Genomic DNA, 17,990 nt, shown 5'->3' on the forward strand with positions numbered 1-17,990 from the left:
AATCATTATAATTCCATCAATTAAAATTCTATTTTGCTTTAAAATCATATTGGTTTTTATTATTCAGTTTTGATTTTTGATTACAAAAATTTCTTAATTATAAAAAATAGCTCCTCCGGGCGCCTGTATACTAAGAATTTAATATTTAAAATTATTTGTTTATACTCTCAAGGGAGAAATAATTTTATTTCCCACATTAGAAACTGACAAAAATAGCTTGGATAGTGAGCTGATTTTGAGCAACCTCTGCCTTAGATAAAATGCATTCATTTTAATCACTCTTAATTGCATTGAAAATTTACGTCACTCGAACACATGTACCGCCTTTGTGTGTGGAAGTTCATTATTAAATTAACAACTAAATCTTTATTGCTTTGAAATAAGGTGTATTATTGGACTCCATACATAACTGCCAGCCGTATATATAAAATCATAAATTTATTTGAATATTTTGTTTCCAGTGTAATAATTTACTTAGCAGTTAAGTTAGGTTTAGTTCAGTGTATTTTTCATGGCTGTGATGAGTGGGTATTTCCCCTCATTACATTCTTTAGAGCCAAGGAAGTCATCAGTTTCAAGACCCCAAGCGAGCACACCTCCTAAATTATTGGTATTTGCATATTCCGCCTGCGCATAAACAAGAATTAATTGTTTACAATGTACCTTCTTTACAGAGGACAATAATTTTACCTTTATTTTCATGGACTCAGGGTTTTCGTAACCCACCCACAAACCGCCCTTGAAGGCGAACGGCACCTTTTGTTGAGCTGCCCAGTTGATGCTCCACAAGCCAGGGTATTGTAGCTCGCAAATCTACAAATGAAAAAAACGTTGTTTTCTACTTTTTGGCCAGAAAAGAATTGCTTAAACCTCATAGTAGGACAAAAATCCGGATTCCATGGTGTATGGGCCAGGCAAACCAGGACCATTGGCAAGTGCTCCAAGCCCTGGGCTGTTTTGGTTGGCCAAGGTAAACGTTCGTCCAAACGTTGGAGCGCCAAGAACTAATTTTTCAGGTGGGCACCCATTGTTGAGCCAGAATTGAATTGTAGCATCCTATTTGAGTATAAGTTTCATAAATAAAGAATTAATTAATCCGATGAATTTACAATGTTCAGGTTTAAATCGGAGTCAATGTGTGAGGGATACATCGGAGAGTTGATTCCTGTTGTTGAGTCCCAGCTTCCATGGTAATCGTAAGACATCATGTTTATGAAATCCAAGTTTCTACAAGAGAGTTATATTAAATAACTGAAGATTAAACAAGCACAAAATCTTACTTGACAAGCTCAGGTATATCATAAGAAATTGCTACTGATCCAACGGCAGCGTGGACTGCTGCGGTCAAAAGCAAACCTTCAGGCGCAAACTTCTGTTTCAACTCTTGAACCAGATACACGAAGTTTTGCTGAAAAAGTGAATTAAAAGATAGGAAATAAAAAGATGCGAAAAATTTACTTTGTCCTCTGGGACACCTCCTCTTTGCGCTGGATACTCCCAATCCAAATCAAGGCCGCTGAAGTCGTGTCTCTTGACAAAGTTGTACAGGTTGTTAACAAAATTGGACCGCAAATTAGCATCTTTAACCACCTAAATAGAAAATGAACATTGTTCCTTAATCGTTGATAATGGGGTTAAATTACGTTTGAGAAAACGGTGGATCCTTCATTCCAGCCACCAATTGCCACCAGTGTTTTCAATTCGGAATTCTGCTTCCTCAATTCATTGAACTTTTTGAAATTTCCTAAAATGATAAATGAAACGTATGAATAAAGAAAGATTCAAACAAGTTTTTATTCATTTTACCTAATCCGTAATTTTCTTCTAAGTCGAGATAAGGATCCATCACTCTGACTGTTCCATCGTTGTTCACTCCAATGAAAGCGTAAATGAGGTGAGTGCATAGATGTGGGTCGATGTTGGACACACTAAATTGTCCCTTGTCATTTCGAAAGTACGACCAGCTGCTGTAGTAGCACATCAAAACCTCTGTTCCCAATATAAAAAATCATTAAAATGGAAAGAACTAAAATAAAAAATATACTCTTGGACTGGACCGCATTGACTGACAGAACTATCACTACTGTGAGCAGTAGGATGCCGCTCACAAGAGAGCACTTCATGCCTGCAAAAAAACAGTTTTTAAAAAATTAAAACATTTTTAGTGTAAAATAAAACGTATGCAATGTGCATAACAGCCCGGTCGAGCAGGTTGCCTAGCTCTTCAAATATAGTTGAAGAATACCTGAATTTTCTTTTAGTCACGTTTGCGAGAGGTGGAAAAGCAAACGTGTCCGCTCACCGAGAGCTTGAGAAGCAAAGTGAGCGTCCGCACAGAAATGTTTCAAACTGGCCCGAGCGATAAGTATAGTCGGTTTTTGTTCGTGACGTCAGAAGAAGTTGCATACGCAAGTGACAAGTTAATTGTCACCCCACCCTATGGTGTGACTGCCAAAGAGCAGGATGTGTGCTGAAAAAACGCGATCAAAACTAAAAACAATAAGTGCATAGTCTGATCGGCAACGTCTTTGATGTGCACTGATTCTAATCTACACACTTGGCACTTGAGAAATATCGCTCGGATCGCTTGTATGCAATCTCGACGCTGGTTGAGATTGCTCGTTCTGTGAAAAGACAGCTCAAGTGCGTGTTAACACGTAGTAACTGCCACAAAACATTCCATGCTTGATAATTTGACAAGAGAACATTTGATTATTCACCTGTCCTTCCTCATTTCAAAATCGGAGGCCTCTATAAAAAAACTATACCGCATGGTCATGTAAATGCTTATCAATGTCATTTGTAAGGCGTTTAACAATAATTATTTCTGTTTTCACTTCAGCACAAGGTCGAGTTCATTGACAGATAATTAACTACCGAAATTTTTCCTGCATGCCTGGAAAAAATTAGAGTCTACACCAAAAATCTGGATTGATAAATTACATCACACGACGATTTAGATTTTAACTAGCGGTCAGAAGGCATTCCCAAAGATCACGTGCAAAAAGACTAAAAAATTGAGGAAAAGGCAAAAAGCATACTCACTGTGGAACAAGACTTGATCTACGATTTTAAAACCAACTAATTCTTTTGCAACCGGCGAACGCAGATTTATACGACGCTCAAATCAGTTTAATCTTGCTGATTAGAGAATCAGTGTGAATGCTGAAAATCCGCGTAAGTGTCCATCAAATTATCTGAGACGTATGTTACCAAGGTGGCTAGAAAATCGACTAACGTCACGTAAACCACTTTTACCATTATAAAATGTCGTCAATCAATCACACAATAGATAGTAATCCGCACATTTTTAAGGAGAGATAAAAATTATAAACCTCTCATTCAATAAGGAAAAAATATTGCGTAGTAAATACGTCTGTACAAAGCTACATTTTTAACTTAATTAAAACTTTAAGGAGCAGAAGAAGGGGTCTCTAAAACACTTTGTGGTTTTTCATGGGAGGATATAATTTATTTTTTAAAATATTTGTAAAACAGTACAAATATTTATGATAAGATGGTTTCAGCAGTTGGTCCCAAAATTAAGATACATCCAAATTTTTAAGTTTAAAATATGCAAGGGTTACAATTAGGCAACGACTAGAAATTCTGTAAGCTACGATAATTTTGGTGTTTAACTGGCCAAAATAGGAACAGAATGGTAAATCATGTAAATTTTGCTTGTCTTTTCTTATTTATTCCATCAGGCCTTCTAAATCAGGTGGTTAAAAAAACACAAAAATCAGAGCGGCTTTGCAAAAATTTCTATGAGATCTAGAACTCAAAAGTACTATGTATTTATTCAAAAGGATTCCTGTTTAAGCATGTCCAAAAATGTGAAGAAACAGAAAAATATAATTTATTGAAAGAGTGATAGTTGCAGAGTCATTTTTAATCAAATGTTGCTTTTTCTTATTTTTAGGCACTTAAAACAAGTTTTACACTCTTCAAGTATGGGTCGACTGAGTATTATTTTCATTTGTAACCTTTCCATCGAAATAGTACCAGTTCTTTTTAGAATCAGTTCCTATCTTTTAAAAAATTATAGATCATAATTATTGCAGTTTAATCAAAAAATGGCTATACAAGCTCAAGAGGAATGAATTGCATATTCAGGAAATCATTTTCAATACCATGTACAAATCTACAAATAGCACATTGGCGAATTGAGAGCAAATTGATAACACACATTCATACAAAGGTGCTTGTGATACCAGGAACAATTTTTTGTGTACAATTGTCATTTTTTCTGCAACTTAAGTACACTAAATTAAGATGAAAGCAATTTGATTGATCCCAAGAATGCTGTTGTTAGCAGATATAGTACGTCGTATTTTATCAAAGTGCACCACATTTAAAGAAAATGTTATTGATTCGAGGAATGTCGATGTACTTAGTTTTTTACAAGTTTAATTACGCCCCACTTAAAGAGTCAATCAAATTGACAACAGGAATTCTTATCAGACAAATATGTATAATATTATACTTGCAGCACGATGACTAAACAGTCAACTGTTTTTACATAAAATCACGAATCAATTAGATGTTAGTGATTGATTATGGGAGGCGCGGATGCTTTCCCCAAACAAGGAAGCCAACAGCAGAAGCCACAACAGCACCAAGTAGGAAGGCCCCAAACGAACTGTGTTGAACAGTGTTACAGATGGCGTTCTGGACACAGAATTGATAGAATAATGACTAAGAGTTCGAAATATAGAAAGGAAATAATATTGCGGAAAAAAACACGTCAACCCAAGAAAAAACCCAGATATGAGGCCAAGTGATAAAATATAAAATTAGCTCTTGGTACTCACCCAGCCTCCTTGTGCGCAGACCCAAATTGACAAAGATCCAGTAACAAAACGCAAACAGACATCCATAACTGTGTGGAAGTAGCGAGAAGAATACTCTCGGATGGCGCGAACGCACAACTCGAAACAGAAGTAAAACAGCACCAGCACCCGTTCATAGGTTACTATACCGTCCTCCTGCAATGCAACAAAAATATACAATAAATACTGGCCACAAATCAGCTCCTAATTTCCTAATAATTATAATAAGATATAATAAAGCAATTTATTCTCAAGTTACTCAATCTTTCCTTAAAATTTTCTTCCTAATTAAAGGCAATTTGGGTGGGGCGCTACACTAGGAGCAAATTGATAAATTGGACCCCCTTAATTAACAGCACACACTTTCAACAGAAGTTCAAAATTGAACAATTAACAAAAGTAGTGTAATCTATAACTGATTGCAATAAGATAATAAGTACAGCAAGTAATGTTTAATCACCCCAAATAATCCTGATAGCAGCTCAGTGAAATTTTCGACTGAGACGGAGTCAAGAGGCACTTCATTAGCTTGTTGGCGAATGATTTGACGCTCTTCGGACTGTGCAAACCTGCGCAGAAGGTTACTCAGGTCGGAGTCAGAAGGGTCGTAACTGTAACTAAAAGAAATTGATTTTCAGATAGAGTTGGTTCATCCTTGGGAAAACATACCCGGACGTATTCAAACTGCGTTGTTGCTCATCTTCTCTGATTTGCCTCTGCAAAAAGTCCAAGTACAAATTTCGGCTCTGATCGGACACCCTTGCGAGATTCTCAGGAGTGCTGCTTTGATTGTTTTGGACGCCCGATTGGCTATTAGTTGAAGGCCGCACCAAATGTTCGTCCGAATACAACAGCTGTCTGCTGTCATTTTGATTTTGCGAGAGCCAAGCCTCAATATTATCATCCGTCTCTCGACGAGCCATTTTCTTACAACGGGGAGCACAATTTCTTTCCTGGTGAAAGTGAGTATAAATAGATTAAATATGCAGTTAAAATTATAGAAAATAATCCGAACGTCAAAAAGGTCGAAATTGCACACTTACCAATAGGAAAGTATTACTTTATCAGTAAATAGTGGCTATCCAAGCCCAAAAGGATAGAGCTAGCAGTTTTTCACTATTTGGCTTGCAGCCCGCTCTTACCGCTCTCATGTGGATGAACGGCTGTTTTGATGCGTACTGTAGGTGCGCGTCGATGTTCCACAGCGTACGGGGTTGCACCAATCAAAATTGTCTTAGACTAAAAAGCGGGATTGTCTATTTTGACCTGATTTTTGCTGCCACCTAGCGTGCATAGCTGAAAAACAGAAGCTTTTATTACAGAAATTACACAAATAAACGCAATCACCTTTGCACTGTGACTATGACTTTTATACTTCCGCTTTTGCAATTTTTAACTATTATTTTGCGTCTTTAATCTATTATTCATAAATAATATGTTACTTGGATTTTTAAGCTAACGATTTCCTGTAGAAATTACACTTTTTGTCCATTTTCTTATTTTCATTAATTCATTTTAGTAATTTTTTGTGCGTATAAACCTTTCCTGCACAACGGAAAGTGCATTTATAGATGACGTAAATGAAGATGGAAAAAATTGTACAAGAAAAAATCTATTTTGACTGGTTTATATGTAAAAAGTAGAAAACTGTTTGGAACACCACTGTGAATTATAAAATGCTTTTTCCGCATTTTCACATTTCAAACCTCAAAAAATAAGAAAGAATTTTGATTTAAATTTCATGAAATATTCATTATTATAATACCCTCGATTTAAAATTAAAAACTTTTTCACGTTTGAAACCCTAAAATGGATTACGAGAGGGATAATTTAGACCATTATTATTTTGTTCTTATATATGAAAGGTGAATATGAAACCCAATGGACATCGCATAGAAGTTCTTGGAATTTTTAAAAAGGAAATTTTAATCTTTTACTAGTTAGCAATATTATGAGATAAAGCCGGTGATGAAATTCTTACAAAATCATCGGGGTGGAAGAGAATATCCTTCAAATTTTTGACATACTAGGATTAATTGTTGTCTCAAGATTTGAGACAAATATTTGGATATATATTCATGGCAGAGTAAATAACACATTAAAAGTTAAGGTATTGAAATTCACTAATAATGGTGAACTTGGCACAATTAATTAACACCCCAGAATAAGTTATCGAATAAGAATAAATTTCTAAAACAAAAGCTTACCCAGATTATGGCGGGTTGGCCATTAAACGAGACAATCCCAATATTTCACCCTTGGCAAGGTCAGCAGACTGAAAGTCATTGATAATGGTGCATTAATTACGATCACAAAACCGACAATATTTTTGAGTATGTATTTTCTCCTTACAAAGCGTGCGAGAGGCACCAAGAAATCGCTGGTATTGCACGCTCGGCTGATGGAATGAGAATGAACGCGTTATCACTTAACTTGCAGTGCGCATGGGCGCACAGGTAAAAACTCAGTCAGGTGGAGGATTAACGTATCAAGTGGCGAGCACTACATCATATCCTTTTCTTTTTTGTAAGTCAATTTGACATACCAATTTAGAAATAGAAAATGCTTTTAATTATGTTTCAAAATTGCAGCGGCCAAATGCACAAATTTTAATTTTTCTCACTTTGTTTAACAGCAATTTATGCTTAAAACTGTTGCAAAATGCCAAAGATATTATAAATTGCAATATTTAAAAGTTAAAAATAGACGTGTTTTTGCAGCCCAGTTTAATTGCAATACCAACAGCCCTCAACAGAAAAATGCACGAAAGAATGAAAGCACCCTGAGGCCGGCTGCGACCTGAGAGAGGCTCGCAGTGACCCAGGTCGCACGGGTGGGTGGATGAGCACGCGGGGGAGCAGGCAGCAGCAGCCCACGGAGCGCGATCAGGGCAGATGAGGGGGAGAGAAAGAGCAAAATTGCGCTAGTGTTATGCGCACTGGGATTGTGCAAGCAGCGAGCAACGGCAAGGGCCCATTCCATTATCGACCGACCAGGCAGCGCTGCTGGCCTCCATCCCAAGCACATAGTAGGACGAGAGGGGTGGTGGTGCTCACTCACTCACACACACGGACGGACGGTCGGAGCGTACCACCCGGTCTTGGGGTCTGGCAAAGCACACAGTGGAGGGGTGGCTGCCTGGCTCAACAACAAGCGACTGCTGTTTTCCCGAGCAGCAGCAGCACTAGCAGCAGCAGCAGCAGCGGCCGACATCGACCCTGCTGGTTGTGTCAGGCACTCTCTGTCAGTGCAATATGGATTCGTACCCAGTGACACTCTGCTGTGAACCATGACCTGATCGACGCCGCCGAGTGCCGACTTTTGCCAAATCAGCTCCACCAATCGACAGGTTCGTGTTCGCCTCCGCCCGACCTGCCCTGCCGAGCACCAGCCACCCGGCGTTTCGCTCCCTCTAATTGCCATTCCTCGGCGGTGGCTGCTGCGTGAGTGGGTGCGACACCCGAGTGGGTGGATGGCGGCTTTCGGGAAAATCGCAAAACGCGCGCCTGCCTCTTCGGCCTTTGCATGTCGGCCGAGCCCGAATCTTCGGCGACTTTATTTTGCACTGCCTGCACAAGTGCACAGCACACGCTCGCGAATAATTCCTCCAGCTGCTCTGACCGGCGTTTCGTGACATGCAAATTTTTTCTGCGTCCTTGCTGCGAAAATTTAATATACCAGCGCGAAATTAATTTTCTTTTCTACCCTGGTAGTCAGTGTATTATTTGCCATTTTTCTTACTGTTTTTGGTGAATTCAGGATTCTAACCGGTGCGGAAAGCGATAAAAGCAGCTGCCAAAGAGCTCAAAAAACGCCTCGTGATATTTTACTTCCCGGCGTAGTATGAAAAAAGAAATGCCTTAAATGCCCATTTTTTCTTTCCCTTGATAGACGAAGAGGAGTTTTCCTAAAATTAAGAGTACTTTTTGTGCGATTTATGGATCATTGCTGATTTTAATTTAAATATTAAGAGGAAAATTGACCAATAAGATAATCAACACAAATTGGAAACTGAAAATTATATTTGCAGAGAACCATTTTTGAATTTTTAGTTAAAATGCAAAATAGTTTTGTTAAATTTAAATTTTATTTGGCAATTTTCACCAATTTAGGCAAAATAAAATTCAAAAATTATTTCAATCATATAAGTTGCAACTTTGGAGGCTTTTTTGATCATGATCGCAATTTTCGCTTCTTCCAGCCAATTATAACTTTTGTCTCCTCAACAATTAAATGCAAATTAAAATTGACCCTAAACTATTTTTTAGATATATTAACAAAGTATTGCATTTTAATATCATTAAAAATAGCTTTGGGATGTTTTATTTGTGATAGCAACTCAAAGGTTTTCGAATGAGATAAAATGATCTGATGACGAAAATTGATGGCGTTGTTGCAGTTGGCGATGAAGAAAGTGCGGCTGATCACGACTGTGGTGGTGAGCAGCATCATGCTGCTCATCAAGCCGTGGGCCACGCACCACCAGCGGGGGGTGCCGGACGCGGTGGCGTCGACGTCCGAGTGGTCCTCGCGGCACCTGCTGAGCGGGGGCGGCCACCACGGCGGGCACGTCAAGCTAATCGAGAACATGACCTCGCTGAACGAAACCGAGGTGCCCAAGGACCCTCTGTTTCCCGAGGACCTGTTCACCCTGGAGCAGCGGCGGCAGGGCGCCGTCGCGCTGCACATCCTCGGCGTCATCTACATGTTCGTCGCTCTGGCCATCGTGTGCGACGAGTTTTTCGTGCCGTCCCTTGACGTGATTATCGAGAAACTGGACATTGCGGACGACGTGGCCGGCGCCACGTTCATGGCCGCGGGCGGCTCGGCGCCGGAGCTGTTCACCAGTGTGATTGGCGTGTTCGTGTCGTTCGACGACGTCGGCATCGGCACCATCGTCGGCTCGGCCGTGTTCAACATCCTCTTTGTGATCGGCATGTGCGCCATCTTCAGCCGGACGGTGCTCACCCTGACGTGGTGGCCGCTGTTCCGCGACTGCTCCTTCTACTCCATCAGTCTGATCACGCTCATCTTTTTCTTCCGCGACAACAGCATCTACTGGTACGAGGCGCTCATCCTCTTCATCATCTACCTGCTCTACGTCTCCTTCATGAAGTGGAACCAGCAGGTCGAGAAGTTCGTCAAGCGCAACCTCAACAAGAACAGAGTCACGCGCGTCCGCAGCACCGACCAGTTGATGCCTTCGGTGAGTACCCTGACACCATAGACTCGCTCTCACACACACTTTGGTTCGTTGTCTATCTCTTTCGTTCTCACAGAGGTCGACATACGATTTCGTTTCATTATGCAGAGGAGATTTATTATTATATAGTATTTTTGGACTGACATGATTCCGCGCATTTCTGATACGTTAGAGTGAGACTTTTGATCAGATGACGCATGCCAATTACGACAGCATGTTCGATCTAGACGATTTAGAAAGTTACCTTTTTGCAAACCCCTGCCCCTTTCCCGCCATAACCTGGAGAACAAACATACCCCCAAAACCCTAGATATCCATCTCATCGGTTTCACGCGACATCTAAATTGCTAAGCCGAGACCGAAGAAATATAAAGAATAAGCTCATCATGAGCTCTTACCTCGTGCATAATACATCAAAGGCATTAAAATCTCCCCCGAGTTCAAGCATTTTTCTGCCCTTTGATAGTTTCAAACATCCTTCGCAATTGGCCATAGAAAAGAATTTATTCCATCCTTTTTTTAAGCGCGTTTTTGTGCGCTTTTTCCGAAAATTTACAAAGCCTTTTATGGCTCGTAAAAGCAAAGTGAAGTTGTTCCGCGCACTATCTTTAATCTGCAAAATGCAAATCGCGTGCGCCTCGTAGCAAGCGTTGCGCGATTTTTTACCCCCGATTGCGAACGCAGCCCGCAGCTTTCATCCCTGATCCCAATTAAAGCTCACTTATCGTGAGCAAATATACAAACAGAAGTGGCGTCGCAGCTCGCTTTTATTATATTTCATTATTCATCATCCATCAAATATCGGCAATAAATCGTGCGCGTGTTTTGCCAGCGGAATCGGTTTAATTTTGTCAGCGAGAGAATCAATAAAAGAGCCATAAAGGGAAAGAGACGCAGCGATGGTAAAACATAACTATATTGGCTTGTAGTTATCGCGGAATAATGGCGCTCGTAACTATGCATTAATTGATTTTATTGTTGGCACGACCTCATAGAGTCATGAACAATGGTCGAGCAAAAATCGTGCCTGGGTGGAATTTTCCTCCGTTCTTCTCGGCAGCGACATTAATCAAGCTCATTATTTGCCGGGCGTTAATTATTTTCAGCCCATCAGCATAATATCATTCCGCCTCATTAACCACTCGGTGCAAAAACTATATTTTAATTAAGCCTTGGCAGATGTTTCTACACTGAATTAAAGGGAAATAAATCCGCGCCGAGAACAGGGTCACATTCGGCGACAAAGGCATGGAAAAGTGCAGACAATGGCGCAAAACGCCGGCAGGATGATAACCACTGACGTGAGAGGTGGCTAAATTGAAAAATTAGAGTGCAGATGCACAATTTGCAGCTAGAGGAAAAGGGTTAATATCGTGGTAATGCGCTTTTAAAGGGGCCGCTGTGACGTGGAGCCAAGGATTGCGAGTGATCTGAAAAGTTTGCCTCAGCGTGTGCAACACACAAAAGTTCTCTCTCTCTCTCTCTTCCTCTCGAATGAATGCCGAGAAGCAGCAGCTTCTGTGCAGAATAAATAATGCATATGCAAAAGCGGCAGTGAGCTGACGGATGGATAGATGCGCTCGTTGCCTGCTGTCCCCGAGTCGCGCCGCCGCACCTCGCCGCGCAGCCAGCAGCTCGCGGGGCGAATTGAAAAAAGGAAACTGGGACGATCTTTATCTAAATGTATAATGTCATATAGTGATAGAGAGCGCAATGGCGGCCGTATTATGCTTAGTGCTGCACCTTTTCTATGCAACTGCTGCCGCAGACGGAGCGCACTACATTATTTGCCGCGCGTCATATACGCTAATGTACACACGCGGAGGGAATTTTTTGTCATGAGAAACGACCATCTTTCATCTCAAGATGCTCTTTTACTCTAATGTTGAAATGCGGTTCAACCAAATGAATGGCCATGAAATTCATATTTTGGAGGGCTCCAAAACTTTTTTAACCATCTCATGATTTACAATGATACGAAACTAAATTATAATATCCATACAAGGCTAAATTTTAACCAGAATTATTGAAATAAATTAGGTCTAGATTTAGCACAGTGATAAATGCAAACAGCATGTCTGCGAGAATTACCAAGTTTTGAAACAGCGGCAGCAGCAGCAGCAGCCATTTCCATAGGTAGCAAATCCTCTTGCTGAATTTTTTGCCCAAGTCAAAGTTTCCTGAATATTGTTTCGCGCCCAAGGAGCTTATGCGGTGTAGTTGGCGAACTTTGCGCGTTTATCTTTTCTCTAGGATTACGTGGGATTTGATAATTTTCCGCGCGGCACTCTACATACTTCTTGGTTGGACCCGTGGCTACTAATGCTGGATAATTTAAACGCACACGCTGCGGAGGTTGCTCTCGAATGTATTGCAGCAGTTTTGTCAAGGCACACTTCTTAACGGCGGCGGTGAAGAGAAAGAGAAAAGAGAGCCATTCGTGCACGCGCGCACGGGCAGGTGCGTGGAATTAATGTAACACTCGAAGTGAAAAACTGTCAGTGAATTTATCCTGCAGAATGACAACGTGTCTCACTCCTGCCATTTAAATTCTAATGTGGTGGAATATTCGTTTCGACGTGGAAAATTGTGCCTTCTAACGGCGCAAAATTGCTTTTGTTTTGCAGCACTGGGCCTTTTCGTTGTAAAAATCTTCATTGGACTGGACCTCGCGATAAAACGAGCCTGTATCACGCAATCTTTTACCTCGGTACTACGCCAGGCGGGCAGCCGGTCGGACGGGCTTTTTATTTGCCCAGCCATGCGCCTTCATGAATAATGCAGTCGCATTGCTTGGTGTGCTTGCGCTCTTACAGCCAGCACTCGTGCACGGGCAATGTGACTCGACGCTCAAAAATTACTGCCCCGCCACACAGGAATTATTATTATTATTCATTAAAATAGCAGCGTCGCGAAACTACGTGACACGCGGCCCTACTTGGACACCGTCGTCCATCAACTTAATTAATACAAGTGGTCTTAAATTGTGGAAAACGTTCGAGGTTGTGCAGTATTGCTCTCAAATTTAATTAGATGCTGCGCTTTACATTATTTCAGTCCGCTGATGAATTATTTATGAAATGCGCAGAGCAAATAAATCATACTTTTTGTACCAATTATTGCGAGCATAGTTTCTATTGTGCCAGACAGAGACAGCTAGCGAAAAGTGCGGAGCGTGAAAAACGGGGCACAATTTTTGCCCCTTTGTGAATAGCTCGCAGCAGCTCCCATTATTATCGCTCCCGCGTTCCATATTCATTTCCATCCACCACGATAATTTTGTATTCAACACTCTCGTTAGCGGAAATTTTAAATTCCTGCTCTCCATGATTTCCAGCGCTTTTGTTTTGTCCGCATGAAAAACAGATGTTTCCAGCAGAAGCCATTATTTGTACGCGAGCCCGTAGAGCTGCCATTTTAAAACAACGTGTGTTGTGTGCTTTTTAAGAGAGAGAGAAACAACAAACTGCAGTGATTGGCAGGCACTATTTTTATTTTTTAATAACCTGTGACATTTTCCGCGTGGGGTTTCCACTGCTGGGGATTATCGCACTTTCCTCCTCAGTCAGGACTGAAGCAAAAGTGACACTGGCGACCACCTCATTGTCAGCCCCTACACAATTAACGACACTAGTGTGTGGGGCGCGTGAGATAGCGTCAGGGGGAAAGAGACAAGCACACGCACTTTTTGCAACCGCGATCGCACTTGCTCATTAACGCTGCCAAATGACTGACGGCTGCCGCGGCGAAGGACTACTCACACGCTGCATTATTCAGCTGGTGGATGCGAGGCGGGGGAGTCAGATTGCGAAACGCCGACGCACATAATGTATTTAACAACGGGCAGGAAAACGGGCCTCTTTAAAATTTAAATGCGGTGTCGGTGAAAAGTGGAGGTATTTTCGTTGAATTTGGCGTCACACCAGGGTTAATGGCTCTGAAATGTGGCGAGTGGCCAGAGGGTGAGAGTGATGACACCTCTCGCCATCAATGCACAAATATTTGCAGAGACGATAGCAGTAAGTAATGGGAATTTTAACGGCTTTCAATTTGACTTTTATGGATGGGGTTTGGTCTAACTTAGATAAAAAATTAAAACATTATTTTAAATTTTCACAACTGAAAATTACCTTTGCATGATATCGCGCTGGTGAGCAGCTCTTTCGTCCCCTCTGGCCATTAGCAGTATTTTACCTGCAAAATAAAATCGAGTACTGACGTAATGATGCAAATTTTGCCTAACTGACCTTTTTTTTATCAAAAATGGACAGTGATGAGTTCTGTAAAATCCCGACCTCTTTCAAATTTTACAGTCTCATAATTCACTTCAGGAGATAATTTATTTACCAGCACAAAAGAACTAGAAGGAATAATTCCAACACAGGCTGTGTAACGTATACCTATGCTACTTCAGTAAGTATAAAATAAATTTCCGCTATAAATGATGGAATAAAAGAGGTAATTAAATCGATTATTAATCAACTGTTACCATATAAAAAAGGATTTTGGTGGGAATTAACTTTTGAGACAATTCAATAGTTTGATCAAAGATAAATAAAAGCGTCTATCAAAATTTCACAAAAAAATAGGGACTCTATGATACGTTTTTTGCTTTAAACCCTTTAAACTAAAATTTAAAGTCTACTTTGAGCTTGATATTATAAATGGTGACATTTACATCGTTTCTTTACTTCAAAACTCTTATATTATTTAAATTTAGGAGATTTTGACATATTTTTCTAGCTTTCAAACTGTTTCAACACATATATATGATTTTAAGTTATACAGATTTGTTTGACTTAAGAGATTTAACAAACGGATAACAGCACAGGCATAGAAAAAGAGGTAATTCTCAGTGTAATATATTTCCAACCCGACTAGCAACCTACATGGCTTCTAAAGAAGCAAATTTCATAAAGCGATTTTTCCATGCCTTTTGAGGGCATTCGTGTTTCAGCCTGCGTAGGTCTAATGCCGCAACCAAAGCCAGTTTTCCACGCAGTAAACTGGAATAACCACCCTAAATTCGAGGCAAAATCCACCTTGCGCGAGAGAGGTGACCGCTCGCACGGACGAATAAAAAGCAGCAGCAACGCGTCAATTAATTAAGCTAACAGCCCTCGCGGTGGTGGCCAGCATAGGTGGAAAGCAGTAGTTTGCGCTTTGCAATAATGTGCTTTATTAAAACGCATTCCCCTCTGCGTCTTCCGTGCCCATTGTTTTTTCACGCGTGTGGGCGGCTGCGCTGGCCTGTAAATCACGTGTAAATATGAAATACGCGGCGCAGCGGCTCGCATAACCACTGTCGGGCCAAGCGAACAAGCGAGCGAATGAATGAATGAATGAAAAGCCGGCACTCGCGCGCGTTTTCGCATTATCATTATGTGTACGAAACGGTGCTGGGTGTATAACTCTCACTTTCGCATGTGCCTATTATGCGAGCAGGCAGGTGAGCGAGCCTACGCTACACTCTGCGCGAGTACGTTCCAACTGCGCCTGTGTTATTGATGTCGTTGCAGTCTCGACTTGCCAGCCTTCCTTCCTTCCTTCCTCGCTCTCTGTGCGATTGCGAGTGCGTGCCGCCGTTTCATTTGCATAATACCTACGACTCCGTTCCTCGGCAGGTGCGTTTAATGATTCGAAGAGCAATTGCTCTAGTTGTCGTCCGTTGTTTCCTCCATCCGCCTTTAGTGCGGGGATTTTTGCAGACGCTGCAGAGAAGCTTGAAGGAGAGGATCTTATTTTAAAAATGACAGACCTCTGGATTTGAACTAATTGAAATCAAATCAGTTTTTGGTGCAAAAATTTCAATTTTAGACTGTTCTTAATAAATTGTTAATTAATTTAACATATTTTAGTTCTTAATTTGAAGACTGATTGAATTTATTGCTTCAAATTATATTTTTGTAAAAGTGGGTGGTTATTTTATTTTGATACATTGTTTGTATGAAGGCTTCATTGGTTATAGAATGCTGCTCCATTTTTTTTATTGTTTTGGTCGCGGGGAAGAGTTGACCAAATAATAATTCTTCTTTAACACAGACTTGTTTAATCACCAACAGGACTGTAATACATTCAGTCAATTACAATTACAATAATATTTTATCACTAATGGCACTTACCCCAAATTCTTGGGTCCGCGAATTAATAAACGTCCGTTACAATGAACTGCCAATTGAAGAATGATACAATTTGAATATTCGCGTTAACAGTTAGAAAACAACAATGACAATTTGAAATTCTTACACGGCAACAATGAAATAATACAGACCAAATACAACAATGAAATCAACAATACGCTATAGTAGTCCCCTCCGTAGGCTGGAGGCCTGAAAGGAACATCCATATCTATCAGGTTGTTTTACTCGGCGGCCGTATCGAGTTGTATTTCTTGGTTGCTCGGCTGGCTCGACGCTAAGTGCAGGTTGGGGAGGTGGTTCGGGTGCGTGATCTTCTTGTTCGTCAGGTTCTTGCTCAGGTGGAGGAATGATATGTGGACTTGGTGCAAATTGAATCAATTTCGGAGGTGGAGCGATGAGAATGGGTGGCTCCGGCGCCAAGATGAAGGCGGGTTTCAGCCGGTCAATCGAAATGGATTTTGGCTTACCCTTAACTTCTAACTCGAAAGTGAGACGTTTGGTGGACTTATGGGGGCTCAGCACCGCCTCTACTGCTGGGCGCCCTTTTCGTTTTCCAACTTGTCATTTTCAGCGCGGCTCTTCATAAATTGCTGGAAGTGGCGGCAGCCGTTGACGCAGCGGCGTGCTTTCTTAGCAAACCTGTCGTGGTAGAAACAAAGGTCGGTCTGCACGAGTCGTGCGTTCAGAGACCTGCTTCGACCGCGGTCGGGTTGGCGTCCTCGCTCGTCCTTCTCCATGAGGTTGAGAAGCTTGGCAATATTTTCCTCGATTAAGGCTACTCGAGCTTCGAGAGATTTGGGCTTTTGCACTGCAGCGACAGATACAGTTGCAGGTGCGCTTGCTGCTTGAGAAGGCATTGCAGCACCATAAGCATCGTACAGGGCGTCAGCTGCCTCTGCTGCCTTCGTCAAATCCGAAGCGAGAATCAGGGCAGGGTGCCATCCAGCGGGCAGAGCATTGCGCCAGCATTTGATCGTGAGCTCTTCGATGAAGATTGGATTGGTGCGCAATTCATCGTTCGCACAATTTCTCAGGCGGTTCAAAAATTCAGAAGGACGCAAAGTCCCCATCTGCAAGGCTTGCATTTTCTCGACGCTTGCTGTGAAGCTTTTTGGCTTGAGAGTCTGCAGCAGAACATTCTTCAATGACGTATATGGCATTTCAGTCGGCTTACTGGTGATGAGGTCGCGCGCCGCGTCTCCGATTTCGTGTAGCATAACATCTCTGGCGAGAATGTGATATTTCACGGCCTCATCGGTGATGCCTTCGATGTCAAACGCTGATTCCAGCAGGGCGAAGAACATGTCGAGCGAGAGCGGCGTGAATGGTACGGATAGGAAATCGGCGTTGTACCGACGCTGCGAAGCAGTCGTGGATCCAGCTTGGGCCATGATCGTGATGGAACCTCTTCACACTAAGTTCAACGCGGGGTCACCAAATTTGGTCGCGGGGAAGAGTTGACCAAATAATAATTCTTCTTTAACACAGACTTGTTTAATCACCAACAGGACTGTAATACATTCAGTCAATTACAATTACAATAATATTTTATCACTAATGGCACTTACCCCAAATTCTTGGGTCCGCGAATTAATAAACGTCCGTTACAATGAACTGCCAATTGAAGAATGATACAATTTGAATATTCGCGTTAACAGTTAGAAAACAACAATGACAATTTGAAATTCTTACACGGCAACAATGAAATAATACAGACCAAATACAACAATGAAATCAACAATACGCTATATTGTAAAAGTGGGAAAGGTAACCTTTTCAAAAACTCACTACTGTCTAAAATCCTTCATTTTTGAT

General features: G+C 41.3%; 3 protein-coding genes across 8 annotated transcripts in view; 1 reads left to right on the forward strand and 2 right to left on the reverse strand.

The window, feature by feature from the left end:
* Positions 1-419: 419 nt before the first annotated feature.
* On the reverse strand, positions 420-3,170 carry LOC135946335 (acidic mammalian chitinase-like). 2 transcript variants are annotated; one of them, XM_065494539.1, is made up of 10 exons: positions 3,046-3,170; positions 2,045-2,125; positions 1,807-1,989; positions 1,644-1,744; positions 1,459-1,590; positions 1,281-1,408; positions 1,110-1,227; positions 871-1,056; positions 691-813; positions 420-627 (listed from the first exon to the last, which is right to left on the reverse strand). In XM_065494539.1, exons 2-10 carry the CDS (start codon positions 2,121-2,123, stop codon positions 493-495), a joined length of 1,185 nt encoding a protein of 394 aa, XP_065350611.1. In that variant the 5' UTR covers positions 2,124-2,125; positions 3,046-3,170; the 3' UTR covers positions 420-492. The 2 variants fall into 2 exon arrangements, with proteins under 2 accessions (XP_065350611.1, XP_065350610.1); XM_065494538.1 differs by lacking the exon at positions 3,046-3,170 and adding an exon at positions 2,246-2,400.
* Positions 3,171-3,358: 188 nt separating this feature from the next.
* Positions 3,359-6,150, reverse strand: LOC135946336 (uncharacterized). Of its 2 annotated transcripts, none has more exons than XM_065494540.1 (5): positions 5,975-6,150; positions 5,502-5,785; positions 5,293-5,449; positions 4,815-4,988; positions 3,359-4,671 (listed from the first exon to the last, which is right to left on the reverse strand). In XM_065494540.1, exons 1-5 carry the CDS (start codon positions 5,981-5,983, stop codon positions 4,558-4,560), a joined length of 738 nt encoding a protein of 245 aa, XP_065350612.1. In that variant the 5' UTR covers positions 5,984-6,150; the 3' UTR covers positions 3,359-4,557. The 2 variants fall into 2 exon arrangements, with proteins under 2 accessions (XP_065350612.1, XP_065350613.1); XM_065494541.1 differs by having other exon boundaries at positions 3,360-4,671; positions 5,876-6,147.
* Positions 6,151-7,809: 1,659 nt separating this feature from the next.
* Positions 7,810-17,990, forward strand: part of Nckx30C — a 97,573-nt gene continuing 87,392 nt past the window's right edge. For 2 of the 4 annotated variants that reach the window (XM_065494536.1, XM_065494533.1), the window contains exons 1-2: positions 7,813-8,181; positions 9,232-10,038. In XM_065494536.1, coding sequence (XP_065350608.1) covers positions 9,238-10,038 — 801 coding nt within the window. In that variant the 5' untranslated portion in view covers positions 7,813-8,181; positions 9,232-9,237. Of the gene's footprint in view, positions 8,182-9,231; positions 10,039-17,990 lie in introns of all 4 variants that reach the window. The other 2 variants (XM_065494534.1, XM_065494532.1) reach the window with 2 other exon arrangements.

This window comes from Cloeon dipterum, chromosome X (genome assembly GCF_949628265.1).
Source record: "Cloeon dipterum chromosome X, ieCloDipt1.1, whole genome shotgun sequence".
Classification (NCBI taxonomy): Eukaryota; Metazoa; Arthropoda; class Insecta; order Ephemeroptera; family Baetidae; genus Cloeon; species Cloeon dipterum.